A 15,680-nucleotide genomic window follows, 5' to 3' on the forward strand; every position below is an offset into this window, starting at 1 on the left:
ATACTGTATCTGAGGTCTCTTTATATAGACCTTAGTAGTCCCTAATACTGTATCTGAAGACTCTTTATATAGACCTTAGTGGTCTCAATACTGTATCTGAGGTCTCTTTAGATAGACCTTAGTAGTCCCTAATACTGTATCGAAGACTCTTTATATAGACCTTAGTGGTCCCCTATACTGTATCTGATCTCTTTATATAGACCTTAGTGTCCCTATACTGTATCTGAAGTCTCTTTATATAGACCTTAGTGGTCCCTAATACTGTATCTGAAGTCTCTTTATATACCTTAGTGGTCCCTAATACTGTATCTGAAGTCTCTTTATATAACTTATGGTCCCTAATACTGTATCTGAAGTCTCTTTATAGACCTTAGGTCCCCTAATACTGGTCTGAAGTCTCTCTTTATATAGACCTTAGTGGTCCCTAATACGGTATCTGAAGTCTCTTTATATAGACCTTAGTGGTCCCTAATACTGGATCTAAGTCTCTTTATATAGACCTTAGTGGTCCCCTAATACTGTATCTGAAGTCTCTTTATATAGACCTTATGGGCCCTAATTGTATCTGAAGTCTCTTTATATAGACCTTAGTGGGTCCCCTAATACTGTATCTGAAGTCTCTTTATATAGACCTTAGTGGTCCCTAATACTGTATCTGAAGTCTCTTTATATAACTTAGTGTTCCCTAATACATATCTAAGTCTCTTTATATAGACCTTAGTGGTCCCTAATCTGTAGCTGAAGTCTCTTTTAATAGACCCTAGTGGTCCCTAATACTGGATCTGAAGTCTCTTTTATATAGACCTAGTGGTCCTAAATACAGTATCTGAAGTCTCTTTTATATATACCTTTGGTCCCCTAATACTGTATCTGAAGTCTCTTTTATATAGACCTTAGTGGTCCCTAATACTGTATCTGAAGTCTCTTTTATATAGACCTTAGTGGTCCCTAATACTGGATCTGAAGTCTCTTTATATAGACCTTAGTTGTCCGAATACAGTATCTGAGTCTCTTTATATAGACCTTAGTGGTCCCTAATACTGTATCTGAAGTCTCTTTTATATAGACCTTAGTAGTCCCTAATACTGTATCTAAAGTCTCTTTTATATAGACCTTAGTGGTCCCTAATGGTGTATCCTGGTGGGGACCTAATCTGTCTCTCTTTAGCCTGTCTGTCTCTCTGCAGGTCTCCTGGTGGGGACCCTGTCTTTCTCCCTTTAACCTGTCTGTCTTTCTGTAGGTCTCCTGCTGGGGACCCTGTCTTTCTCCCTTTAACCTGTCTGTCTTTCTGTAGGTCTCCTGGTGGGGACCCTGGACGTGGTCCTGGACTCCAGTGCACGGGTCGCTCCGTACCGGATCCTGCTGCAGACGGCTGACTCGCAGGTCTTCTGGAGCGTGGCGTGCGGCTCGTCCAGGAAGGAGATCACGGAGCACTGGGACTGGCTGGAGTCCAACCTGCTCCAGACCGTCTCCATCTTCGACAACGACGAGGACGTCACCACCTTCGTCAAAGGGAAGATCTTGGTATGTCACTTCCTGTAGATGGTGGATCTGGTCCCTCTGGTCTCTGCCAGGTCTGAGCTGATGTCAGCCAGACTTCTCCAGATAGATGATGGACCTGGGCCCACTGGTCTCTGCCAGTTCGGAGCTGATGTGAGCCAGACTTCTCCAGACAGTAAATGGTGGACCTGGTCCCACTGGTCTCTGCCAGTTCTGATCTGATGTCAGCCAGACTTCTCCAGACAGTAGATGCTGGACCTGGTCCCACTGGTCTCTGCCAGTTCTGAACTGATGTGAGCCAGACTTCTCCAGACAGTAGACGGTGGACCTGGTCCCACTGGTCTCTGCCAGTTCTGAGCTGATGTCAACCAGACTTGTCCAGACAGTAGACAGTGGACCTGGTCCCACTGGTCTCTGCCAGGTCTGAGCTGATGTCAGCCAGACTTCTCCAGACAGTAGATGGTGGACCTGGTCCCACTGGTCTCTCCAGACGGTAGATGGTTGACCTGGTCCCACCTAGTCCCACTGGTCTCTGCCAGTTCTGAGCTGATGTCAGCCAGACTTCTCCAGACGGTAGATGGTGGACCTGGTCTCACTGGTCTCTGCCACTTCTGAGCTGGTGTCAGCCAGACTTCTCTAGACAGTAGATGGTGGACCTGGTGTCACTGGTTTCTGCCAGTTCTGAGCTGATGTCAGCCAGACTTCTCCATATGGTGGACCTGGTCCCACTGGTATCTCCAGACGGTAGATGGTGGATCTGGTCTCACTGGTCTCTCCAGATAGTAGATGGTGGACCTGGTCCCACTGGTCTCTGCCAGTTCTGAGCTGATGTCAACCAGACCTCTCCAGATAGTAGATGGAGGACCTGGTCCCACTGGTCTCTCTAGATGGTAGATGGTGGACTTGGTCCCACCGGTCTCTAACTTCCTGTCCCTGCAGGGCATCATTGCGGAGGAGAAGCGTCTGCAGCAGGGCGAGGAGCCCGAGGAGGACTGTGGGAAGTTCCGGGAGGCGGAGCTGAAGATGCGGCGTCTGTTCCTGATGCCTGAAGAAGAGAAGCTGGTCAACTATTACTCCTGCAGCTTCTGGAAGGGACGCGTCCCTCGGCAGGGCTGGCTCTACCTGTCCATCAACCACCTGTGCTTCTACTCCTTCCTGCTGGGCAAGGAAGGTAACCCGTCCCCGTCCTCTGTACCCGTCCCCAACCTCTGTCTCTGTCCCCTGTCTGCGTGTTCCTGTCCCCATCCTTTGTCTCTGTGTCCCCGTCCCCTTTCTGTGTGTCTAACTTCCGTCCCGTCCTCTGTCTCTGATGGCGTTCCTCTGTCACTGTGTCTCCGTTCTAACCTCCGTCCCCGTCCTCTGTCCCCGTCCTGTGTGTTCCAGTGTCCCTGGTGGTGCAGTGGAGCGAGGTGACCCGTCTGGAGAAGAACTCCACGCTGGTGTTCCCGGAGAGCGTGCGAGTGAGCACGCGTCACGCCGAGTTCTTCTTCTCCATGTTCATCAACATCAACGACACGTTCCGCCTGAGGAGCAGCTCGCCTCCATCGCCATGCGCCAGCTGCTCGACAACGAGGCGTTCGCCGCCGACCGCTCGCTGCCCAAAGCCTGCCGGGCGCTGAGGAACGTGTCCACGCTCAAGAGGTACCCCCCCCCCCACCCCCCACCCCCCGCCGCGGAATACACACGTGTGTACTGTACATGCATATTACATCTACATGTATACAGTATATTATATACACAGTATATATATATACATAATATTTATAAATAATATGTCGAAAAGCCACGACAGGTCAGAGAAACCCTCCAGGAGAAGGGCGGCCATGTTGTGAGAGTGAGACCTCTCACAACATGGCCGCCCTGAAGCTGTTTCCTGTGCATTGACCTTTGACCCTGTTTCTTTTTTTATTTTTTTATATTTTTTTATTCAAAATACAAATATACAAACAAACAAGGCAGTAGAAAAATCAAACCAATTTCAAAAAACATTTGCCTCGGGTCGAACAAGTCAAAAAATAAAAGCATATACATATCAAATTAAAATTCAGAGGAAAGAGATGAGAGAAAAAAATAAATAAAAATAAATAAATGACAAACAAAGAAATAAAGGGGGCTATCTCAAATTAAATCAAAAGTTTCAAGTAGATAAACCAAATCAAGGGCTTTTCCACCTTAACCAGTTCCAGAGAATTATACAAAAGCTTCAGCTCGTTCTTCCAGTGACTCAAGGACGGTTTGGTCTTAAAATATCTGCATTTATGAATAAAATGTTTCCCTAAAAGCAACAAGTTGTTGAGAACAAAGTCTACCTTCTTGTCTTCAACAAAAACACCAAACCTAATATTCAGCACTGTCAGAGGAGGTATCACGAGTCCCCTGGTCTGGAACCTGGTCTGGAACCAGCTCTGCAGATCTTTATCACGAGTCCCCTGGTCTGGAACCAGCTCTGCAGATCTTTATCACGAGTCCCCTGGTCTAACCAGCTCTGCAGATCTTTATCACGAGTCCCCTGGTCTGGAACCAGCTCTGCAGATCTTTATCACGAGTCCCCTGGTCTGGAACCAGCTCTGCAGATCTTTATCACGAGTCCCCTGGTCTCTACCAGCTCTGCAGATCTTTATCACGAGTCCCCTGGTCTGGAACCAGCTCTGCAGATCTTTATCACGAGTCCCCTGGTCTGGAACCAGCTCTGCAGATCTTTATCACGAGTCCCCTGGTCTGGAACCAGCTCTGCAGATCTTTATCACGAGTCCCCTGGTCTGGAACCAGCTCTGCAGATCTTTATCACGAGTCCCCTGGTCTGGAACCAGCTCTGCAGATCTTTATCACGAGTCCCTGGTCTGGAACCAGCTCTGCAGATCTTTATCACGAGTCCCCTGGTCTGGAACCAGCTCTGCAGATCTTTATCACGAGTCCCCTGGTCTGGAACCAGCTCTGCAGATCTTTATCACGAGTCCCCTGGTCTGGAACCAGCTCTGCAGATCTTTATCACGAGTCCCCTGGTCTGGAACCAGCTCTGCAGATCTTTATCACGAGTCCCCTGGTCTGGAACCAGCTCTGCAGATCTTTATCACGAGTCCCCTGGTCTGGAACCAGCTCTGCAGATCTTTATCACGAGTCCCCTGGTCTGGAACCAGCTCTGCAGATCTTTCCAGAAGGGTTGAACCGACTCACACAGAAAGAAAACGTGTTCTAGATTCTCAATTTCCTTTTCACAAAAAACACAATTATTTGTATCAAAATTGAATCTCAGTCTTAAGAATTCGTTTGTAGGGTAAATTCCATTTAAAATCTTTAAGTGGACCTCTTTCACCTTCGGAAGAAGTGGGAATGAGATATACCTTTTCCTTATTTTCCTAACCTCTCCATCACCAAAGTCTTTCAACATATATTTTCTTCTTACCGGATTAGGATAAAATTCCATTAACAGAATATTTCTGATAACTTTGTTGGTACATTTATAATCACAGAACGGAACTCCTTCTAAGCAGAGCTGCCTCAGACCAGGAGAAACCCTGGAGTACCTAATGTCCTCTCAGGCCAGGACCAGACCTCAGACCAGGAGAAACCCTGGAGTACCTAATGTCCTCTCAGGCCAGGACCAGACCTCAGACCAGGAGAAACCCTGGAGTACCTAATGTCCTCTCAGGCCAGGACCAACCTGAAACCCCTGGAGTACCTAATGTCCTCTCAGGCCAGGACCAGACCTCAGACCAGGAGAAACCCTGGAGTACCTAATGTCCTCTCAGGCCAGGACCAGACCTCAGACCAGGAGAAACCCTGGAGTACCTAATGTCTTCTCTCACCATTGATTTCAGAGACATTGGTAGAGCTTTCATCCATCTATCAGACCACTTGGCATTGCATTGGAGTTGATATTTCTCACAAAACTCCCCGTGCTGTAACAAGACCCCATTACTGTCCATAAAATGAGCAATTGCCCAGATTCCTCTGGAATTCCATTCCTCCATGTACACAGATTTTCTGCCTACCAATATATACCTATTATTCCAGACCGGGGTATTGTGAGGTGTAAAATTATGTTTATAGATCAACTTCCAATAGAGAAGAACCTGCTGATGGAAAGTGGAAAGTTTGATTGGCAGAGAACGGCATTCAAAGTCACATCGCAGAAGAAAGTCTATTCCTCCCATCTTGGAAAATATTAGATTGGAGACACTAAACCAAAAGGATTGCTTGTTATTTATGAAAGATTTTAACCATTTCAATTTTAAGACACCATTCATTATATCAAAATCAATAGCATTTGCACCTCCATCTTCATAATTTTTAACCATGTCAATTTTCCTTATGTATTGACATTTGTTTCTCCATATGAAACTAAAGTTGACCTTGTTCATGGCTTTGATCATATTTGTAGAGATGGGTAACGTGAAGGCCGGGTAAATAAGTCTGGATAAACTGTCCATTTTGGATAATAAGACTCTCCCAAAGATTGTTAAATCTCTCTGCAGCCACCTATTTAAGATTAATTTACACTTGTCTATATTGTTCCATATATTCATTTTGTCTGAAATTATTCCATTCTTAGAAATAACAATCCCCAAGTATTTAACTTGTGACTTGACTTCTATGTTAAACAAAGGTTGTAAGGGAAAATCATGCAATGATAACATTTCACACTTATTTAAATTCAATCGTAAGCCTGAAGCTCTTGAAAACTGGTCAATGATTTGAAAGGCTACGGGAATCTGATTTTCATTTTTGAGAAATAAAGTTGTGTCGTCAGCCAACTGACTAATGTTAATCTGTCATTCACAACTAACCCTTCAATGCAGCTGTTCTGGATCAGAATGGACAACATTCTGCAACCATTATGAATTAAAGTGGAGAGCTACTGCAACCCTGACGGAGTCCTTTCTTAATCTCACATCGGGGACAGGTGCCCTGCCCTAAAGCTACAGAACTCTTCATGTCGTTATATAGCATCCCAATTATATTTCTAAAATTTTCCCCAAATCCAAAATGATGCAAAGTTTTCAGGATGAAGGGATGTTCAACAGAATCGAATGCTTTGTAAAAGTCCAAGAATAAAATAACCCCCCCATCCTGAATCATGTCCCTGCACTCCAGTAAATCTAACACAGTCTTATGTTGTTGTGGATGGACCTTCCTTTCAAAACGCCTGACTGAGTCTCACCAATAATGGACGACACACCTTCCTTTAGTCTAGTAGCAACAAGTCCACATAGGAACTTGTAATCAGTATTCAACAGTGTGATTGGTCTCAGATTATCTAAAACCCTCTTGTCTTTACCAGATTTGGGAATCAAAGTGATGAGACCTTGTTTCATAGAGGACGTCAGTTCTTTCTTCTCTATACATTCCAGTAAAGCTTTAAACAACAAATTTCTCACATCATTCCAAAAGAATTGATAAAAATTGGTTGTGAGACCATCTGTCCCTGGAGATTTGTTCAACTTCATCTTGAGAATAACTCCATCCAACTCTTCAATACTCAGCTCTGACTCGCAGATATCTTCAAAGGAATCATCAATACATGGGATAACATTCTGGATTTTATCAAATAAATAATCAGCTTCTGGATCAGAATAATTTGAGGAGTATAATTTGGAGAAAAAAGAGAAAACTTCTTTTTCTATACTTCTAAAATCTTTGTTTTCAATCCCATTTATCATCAAACTAGTAATTGAGTTTCGTTGCTGTCTGTTTTTTTCCTATTTAGATTCTTACAATAGTTTATTGTGAACTCTCTAATCTTATATTTAGTAAATTCCCACCTACCAATATAACCTTCAATTAAGACATCTTTTCAACATCTCTTATAATTTCCCTGACCTTCATGCAATACTCTTCATTTTGTAACATCTTAGAATTAAACTTCCAATATCCTTTGTTTCTGGTTCCCCTCATTCTGGGTTCCAAAACCAGATCTATGAAACAATGATCAGAAAGTGGCGCTTTAGAGATTTGAGTCTGTTTAACATATGCCATAACGTTATCACTTACCAGCCAATAATCAATCCTAGATTTACTTTCTCCATTCGGCCTAAACCATGAAGATGTTTTAATCCCAGGATGGAGAGTTCTCCAAGCATCATTCAAATTGTTGTCTGTCATAAAACTTGCTATGATGTCATTCTGCTTTGCTTTCCTTAATCTAGGAGGCAATCTATCTTCCCATTCATCTGGAGCCGTGTTCCAGTCACCTCCTACTAACACGTAATCACTAGGGTACAACAACTCTGAAATCACATTTGTGATATTATCCATCAGTAATTTGTTTTGACCATCATTATTATACCCATAAACATTGGTTACTATGAAGAGTACATTTTCCATCTTCATAACCACCGATAAGTAATGTCCATTTCCGTCAACTCGATGAGTCAATATTTCTCCAGGGAACTTGTTGAAGCATACCGCCACACCTCCAGAGTGGTTAGAACCATGACTAAATAAGATGTGGTCTCCCCATTGATTAGACCAAAAAGCTGCTTCAGCTTCAGAAGAATGAGTCTCTTGTAAAAACAAACGGTGAGATGTTTGCCCTTTACAAAACAGAAAGAGTGCTTTTCTTTTAACAATGTCTTTCAAGCCCCTAACATTCAAAGAACCAAAACAGATTTTCTCATTAACCATGAACACCAAAAGGAAGAAAACAAAAATAAAACTATTAGTATTAAAGTGTTAACCCACTCAGACTAAGAAAAAAAACGTAGGCTTTAGGGAAAGATTCGTCCCTCCAAAATTTTCCACTGCTTTATGAACAGACCGTGTCCCATTAACTTCACCTGTCGTCTTCAATCCGCCGTCCGTCGATGTATCCGTGTGGCCCCCGGAAGAAAGCAAGTTTCCCGGACCGCCTCGCTTGTTCAATTAGAGGCCACAGCCTCCGTCTTCTTATTCAATTAGAGGCCACAGCCTCCGTCTTCTTGTTCAATTAGAGGCCACAGCCTCCGTCTTCTTGTTCAATTAGAGGCCACAGCCTCCGTCTTCTTATTCAATTAGAGGCCACAGCCTCCGTCTTCTTGTTCAATTAGAGGCCACAGCCTCCGTCTTCTTGTTCAATTAGAGGCCACAGCCTCCGTCTTCTTGTTCAATTAGAGGCCACAGCCTCCGTCTTCTTGTTCAATTAGAGGCCACAGCCTCCGTCTTCTTGTTCAATTAGAGGCCACAGCCTCCGTCTTCTGGTTCAGTTAGAGGCCACAGCCTCCGTCTTCTGGTTCAGTTAGAGGCCACAGCCTCCGTCTTCTGGTTCAGTTAGAGGCCACAGCCTCCGTCTTCTGGTTCGGTTAGAGGCCACAGCCTCCGTCTTCTGGTTCAGTTAGAGGCCACAGCCTCCGTCTTCTGGTTCAATTAGAGGCCACAGCCTCCGTCTTCTTGTTCAATTAGAGGCCACAGCCTCCGTCTTCTTGTTCAATTAGAGGCCACAGCCTCCGTCTTCTTGTTCAATTAGAGGCCACAGCCTCCGTCTTCTTGTTCAATTAGAGGCCACAGCCTCCGTCTTCTTGTTCAATTAGAGGCCACAGCCTCCGTCTTCTTGTTTAATTAGAGGCCACAGCCTCCGTCTTCTTGTTCAATTAGAGGCCACAGCCTCCGTCTTCTTGTTCAATTAGAGGCCACAGCCTCCGTCTTCTTGTTCAATTAGAGGCCACAGCCTCCGTCTTCTTATTCAATTAGAGGCCACAGCCTCCGTCTGTCTTCCCAATCCTCCCGTGGCAGAACCTCGGCAAAACGGATGCCTTTCTCTTTGCAGACCGGAGAGTTCTTGGTCCGCCGCCACATTTCTTCCTTCACCCATCTTTTAGTAAAGAGAACCATAATATGCCGAATCTTGTTGTCAATCTTTCTTCCGACTCTGTGGACAATGTCCACTGCTTCTTCCAGCTTCGACTCCATATCTGGGGCAATCAGGACCAGGATTTGGGAGACCTTCGTACGGATATCTTCGTCTTTATTCTCTTCCAAACCTTTAATTCGGAGGCACCAGCTCATCCTGTACCTTCCTTGTTCTTTGACTCTCTCCTTAAGCTCATTGTTGTCTTTGCAGAGGTGGACATTTTCTTTCTCCAAATCTTCAACTTTCTTTTTACATTCAGTCAGAACCTCCGTGTTGAACTGTCTTCGCTAAGCTAGCAATCATGGCACTGCTTTGTTTCGTTCGCTCACTTAAGTCGGCCAGTTGCACTTCCACTCTCTTTTCAGGGCGAGTATCGCCTCCAGAATAGTCTTGTTAGAAACATTATCCCTCTCCCCGACTTCAGGGGCCTTGGTCTTCTTTTCCACGGGTTGCTTGGTAGGAGTAGACGGCGCGGAGTCAGTACCAGAGCGGTCCCTTTTATTTAGCATAGCTACATCCATAGCATAGTCGTGCTCCTCTTCACGCACGTTTTCAGATTTTTCGACGTTAGGCGAGGATTTCCTTCCTTTGGGATCCATTTTAAGTGTTGCAGGTTTAATAACACGTTTCGAATCCATTTCCAAACTTCAGAGTGGACATTCAACAACTTTTAACCATATTTTGGGACTACTTGTGATGAGCTCGGAAAACCGCGACTGCTCAGTCCGCCATCTTGCCTCTCCTGTTGACCCTGTTTCCTGTGTGTTGACCTTTGACCCTGTTTCCTGTGTGTTGACCCTGTTTCCTGTGTGTTGACCTTTGACCCTGTTTCCTGTGTGTTGACCCTGTTTCCTGTGTGTTGACCCTGTTTCCTGTGTGTTGACCCTGTTTCCTGTGTGTTGACCTTTGACCCTGTTTCCTGTGTGTTGACCCTGTTTCCTGTGTGTTGACCCTGTTTCCTGTGTTGACCCTGTTTCCTGTGTTGACCCTGTTTCCTGTGTGTTGACCTTTGACCCTGTTTCCTGTGTGTTGACCCTGTTTCCTGTGTTTTGACTCTTGACCCTGTTTCCTGTGTGTTGACCCTGTTTCCTGTGTGTTGACCCTGTTTCCTGTGTGTTGACCTTTGACCCTGTTTCCTGTGTGTTGACCCTGTTTCCTGTGTGTTGACCCTGTTTCCTGTGTGTTGACCCTGTTTCCTCTGCGTTGACCCTGTTTCCTCTGCGTTGACCCTGTTTCCTGTGTGTTGACCTTTGACCCTGTTTCCTGTGCGTTGACCCTGTTGACCTTTGACCCTGTTCCCTCTGCGTTGACCCTGTTGACCTTTGACCCTGTTTCCTGTGCGTTGACCCTGGTGACCCTTGACCTCCGTTGCAGGGACCTGGACGCGCGGGCGAAGAACGAGCGGTACCGGGCGATGTTCCGCCTGACGCAGGACGAGCGTCTGGACGGACACACGGACTGCACGCTGTGGACGCCGTTCGCCAAGACGCACGTGGTCGGTCAGCTGTTCATCTCCAACAACTACGTCTGCTTCAGCAGCCGCGAGGAGGAGCTGTGTCAGCTGATCATCCCCCTCAGAGAGGTACCCCATCATTATTAATATTAATATTAATAATATAGAGGAGCTGTGTCAGCTGATCATCCCCCCTCAGAGAGGTACCCCATCATTATTAATATTAATATTAATATATATAGAGGAGCTGTGTCAGCTGATCATCCCCCTCAGAGAGGTACCCCATCATTATTAATATTAATATTAATATATATAGAGGAGCTGTGTCAGCTGATCATCCCCCTCAGAGAGGTACCCCATCATTATTAATATTAATATTAATATATATAGAGGAGCTGTGTCAGCTGATCATCCCCCTCAGAGAGGTACCCCATCATTATTAATATTAATATTAATATATATAGAGGAGCTGTGTCAGCTGATCATCCCCCTCAGAGAGGTACCCCCATTATTAATATTAATATTAATATATATAGAGGAGCTGTGTCAGCTGATCATCCCCCTCAGAGAGGTACCCCCATTATTAATATTAATATTAATATATATAGAGGAGCTGTGTCAGCTGATCATCCCCCTCAGAGAGGTACCCCATCATTATTAATATTAATTTTAATATTAATATATATAGAGGAGCTCTGTCAGCTGATCATCCCCCTCAGAGAGATACCCCATCATTATTAATATTAATATTAATATATATAGAGGAGCTCTGTCAGCTGATCATCCCCCTCAGAGAGGTACCCCATCATTATTAATATTAATTTTAATATTATTAATAATATATACATATATAGAGGAGCTGTGTCAGCTGATCATCCCCCTCAGAGAGGTACCCCATCATTATTAATATTAATTTTATATTAATATATATAGAGGAGCTGTGTCAGCTGATCATCCCCCTCAGAGAGGTACCCCATCATTATTAATATTAATTTTAATATTAATATATATAGAGGAGCTCTGTCAGCTGATCATCCCCCTCAGAGAGGTACTCTATTAATACTAATATTAATATTAATAATAATAATAATATATACATATATAGAGGAGCTCTGTCAGCTGATCATCCCCCTCAGAGAGGTACCCCCATTATTAATATTAATATTAATAATAATAATATATATAGAGGAGCTGTGTCAGCTGATCATCCCCCTCCGAGAGGTGCTCTATTAATACTAATATTAATATTAATATTAATAATATATATATAGAGGAGCTCTGTCAGCTGATCATCCCCCTCAGAGAGGTACCCCATCATTATTAATACTAATATTAATATTAATATTAATATATAGACCTGTGTCAGCTAATCATCCCCCTCCGAGAGGTGCTCTATTAATATTAATAATAATAATAATAATAATATATACATATATAGAGGACCTCTGTCAGCTGATCATCCCCCTCAGAGAGGTACTCTATTAATACTAATTATTATATTAATGTTATTATTATTAACAACTTCTGGTCATAATAACCTAACACCGGACCAACATCTCTATCAGGAGGCTCGTTGGAGATGAACTGCTCCTCGGGGGGGGGGGGGGGGGGGGGGGGACAGTTTCCAGCTGATCCAGCTCCTTCAGGCTGGACAGGAAGTGATGAAAACACTGTGGTGAGATTCTGATTTAATAAAATCTAATCAGACCCCAGATCAGCTGGTCCCCAGTCTCCAGATGTTTAATGATGACAGAGTAGATCTCAGGATGGTCTACATGAGACCTGGTCTGGTTTTAATCAACACACTGGAGCTGATCTGGGATCAGGTCTAGTCTCTGACTCTAAACGTCTCTATCAGCCTCAACACGAGTTCTGGACAGAATAAACCTTTAAATCAGACAAAAAGAGTTAAAATCCCTCAGAAACTATAAAAAGTTTATATAAAACGTCATCATGTTGTTAACCAATCAGGTGTTAGATCAGCTGAGAAGCCGGCGTTTCCCAGCATGCTCTGGGTCCACCTGGGTCCGCCTGGGTCCACCTGGGTCCGCCTGGGTCCGCCTGGGTCTTGCAGTCGGTGAAAAGCAACTGCGCCCCCCCTGGTCTCAGACCTGCGCCCCCTGGTCTCAGACCTGCGCCCCCTGGTCTCAGACCTGCGGACCCCTGGTCTCAGACCTGCGCCCCCCCGGTCTCAGACCTGCGCCCCCCCCGGTCTCAGACCTGCACCCCCCCTGGTCTCAGACCTGCGCCCCCCTTGCTCTCGTGAGATTTTCGTTGCCCGTGTGCATGACGTCAGAGACACAAATCTACCCAGCATGCAACGGGGCCGATCGCCGGGGATCGATTCTGCGCAGACCTGGATCATCTCCAACGAGCCTATTGTCTCTATTACCCATGATGCTCTGCTGCATGTTACCCATGATGCTCTGCTGTGTTACCCATGATGCTCTGCTGTGTTTACCCATGATGCTCTGCTGTGTTACCCATGATGCTGTGCTGTGTTACCCATGATGCTCTGCTGTGTTACCCATGATGCTCCGCTGTGTTACCCATGATGCTCTGCTGCATGTTACCCATGATGCTCTGCTGTGTTACCCATGATGCTCTGCTGTGTTACCCATGATGCTCTGCTGTGTTACCCATGATGCTCTGCTGTGTTACCCATGATGCTCCGCTGTGTTACCCATGATGCTCTGCTCCCAGGTGTCCATCGTGGAGAAGGCGGACAGCAGCAGCGTCCTGCCGTGTCCCGTCTCCATCAGCACCAAGAACAAGATGAACTTCCTGTTCGCCAACCTCCGGGACCGGGACTTCCTGGTCCAGCGCATCTCTGACTTCCTGCAGCGAACCCCCGACGGTTGCTGGGGCGACAGCAGCCCCCTCGCTCTGATTGGTCACTCGGTGAGCGTCTGATTTAATGAGTCATGTCGTAATATATATACTGTTACATATATATACTGTTACCTATATATACTGTTACATATATATACTGTTACATATATATACTGTTACATAAATATACTGTTACATATATATACTGTTACATATATATACTGTTACATAGATATAATGTTACATAAATATACTGTACATAAATATACTGTTACATAAATATACTGTTACATATATATACTGTTACATATATATACTGTTACATATATATACTTGTTACATATATATTACTGTTACATAAAATATACTGTTACATATATATACTGTTACATATATATACTGTTACATAATATACTGTTAATAATATAATGTTACATATATATACTGTTACATATATACTGTGTTATATCTATATACTGTACATATATATACTGTTACATATATATAATGTTACATATATATACTGTTACATATATATACTGTTACATAATATACTGTTAACATATATATACTGTTACATATATATACTGTTACATATATATAATGTTACATATATATACTGTTACATTATATATAATGTTACATATATATACTGTTACATATATATACTGGTTACATATATATACTGTTACATATATAATGTTACAATATAATGTTACATATATATACTGTTACATATATATAATGTTACATATATATACTGTTACATATAATACTGTTACAGATATATAATGTTACATATATTATACTGTTACATAAATATACTGTTACATATATATACTGTTACATAAATATACTGTTACATAAATATACTGTTACATATATATACTGTTACATAAATATACTGTTACATATATATACTGTTACATATATATACTGTTACATATATATACTGTTACATAATATACTGTTACATATATAGAATGACATATATATAAGGTAATATATATACTGTTACATATATATACTGTTACATATAATACTGTTACATATATATACTGTTACATAAATATACTGTTACATATATATACTGTTACATATACACTCACCGGCCACTTTATTAGGTACACCTGTCCAACTGCTCGTTAACACTTAATTTCTAAGCAGCCAATCACATGGCGGCAACTCAGTGCATTTAGGCATGTAGACATGGTCAAGAGAATCTCCTGCAGTTCAAACCGAGCATCAGTATGGGGAAGAAAGGGGATTTGAGTGACTTTGAACGTGGCATGATTGTTGGTGCCAGAAGGGCTGGTCTGAGTATTTCAGAAACTGCTAATCTACTGGGATTTTCACGCACAACCATCTCTAGGGTTTACAGAGAATGGTCCGAAAAAGAAGAAACATCCAGTGAGCGGCAGTTCTGTGGGCGGAAATGCCTTGTTGATGCCAGAGGTCAGAGGAGAATGGCCAGACTGGTCGAGCTGATAGAAGGGCAACAGTGACTCAAATAACCACCGTTACAACCAAGGGGGCAGAAGAGCATCTCTGAACGCACAGTACGTCCAACTTTGAGGCAGATGGGTACAGCAGCAGAAGACCACATCGGGTGCCACTCCTTTCAGCTAGAACAGGAAACTGAGACTACAATTTGCACAAGCTCATCGAAATTGGACAATAGAAGATTGGAAAAACGTTGCCTGGTCTGATGAGTCTCGATTTCTGCTGCGACAGTAGGATGGTAGGATCAGAATTTGGCGTCTCCAACATGAAAGCATGGATCCATCCTGCCTTGTATCAACGGTTCAGGCTGGTGGTGGTGGTGTCATGGTGGGGGGAATATTTTCTTGGCACTCTTTGGGCCCCTTGGTACCAATGAGCATCGTTGCAACGCCACAGCCTACCTGAGTATTGTTGCTGACCATGTCCATCCCTTTATGAACATAATGTACCAACTTCTGATGGCTACTTTCAGCAGGATAATGCGCCATGTCTAAAGCTGGAATCATCACAGACTGGTTTCTTGAACATGACAATGAGTTGGCGTACTCAAATGGCCTCCACAGTCAC

General features: G+C 43.6%; 1 protein-coding gene across 1 annotated transcript; it reads left to right on the forward strand.

The window, feature by feature from the left end:
- Positions 1-1,281: 1,281 nt before the first annotated feature.
- LOC116679191 (TBC1 domain family member 9B-like) lies at positions 1,282-13,691 on the forward strand (the record flags this gene model as incomplete). Its single annotated transcript, XM_032508888.1, is given in 6 exon segments — positions 1,282-1,524; positions 2,440-2,671; positions 2,884-3,024; positions 3,027-3,141; positions 10,700-10,907; positions 13,482-13,691. Coding segments are annotated over 6 exon segments (1,149 nt in total), but the record flags the coding sequence as incomplete, so codon positions are not given.
- Between the last annotated feature and the right edge of the window lie 1,989 nt (positions 13,692-15,680).

Source organism: Etheostoma spectabile, unplaced genomic scaffold, assembly GCF_008692095.1.
Source record: "Etheostoma spectabile isolate EspeVRDwgs_2016 unplaced genomic scaffold, UIUC_Espe_1.0 scaffold00009722, whole genome shotgun sequence".
NCBI classification, from domain to species: domain Eukaryota; kingdom Metazoa; phylum Chordata; class Actinopteri; order Perciformes; family Percidae; genus Etheostoma; species Etheostoma spectabile.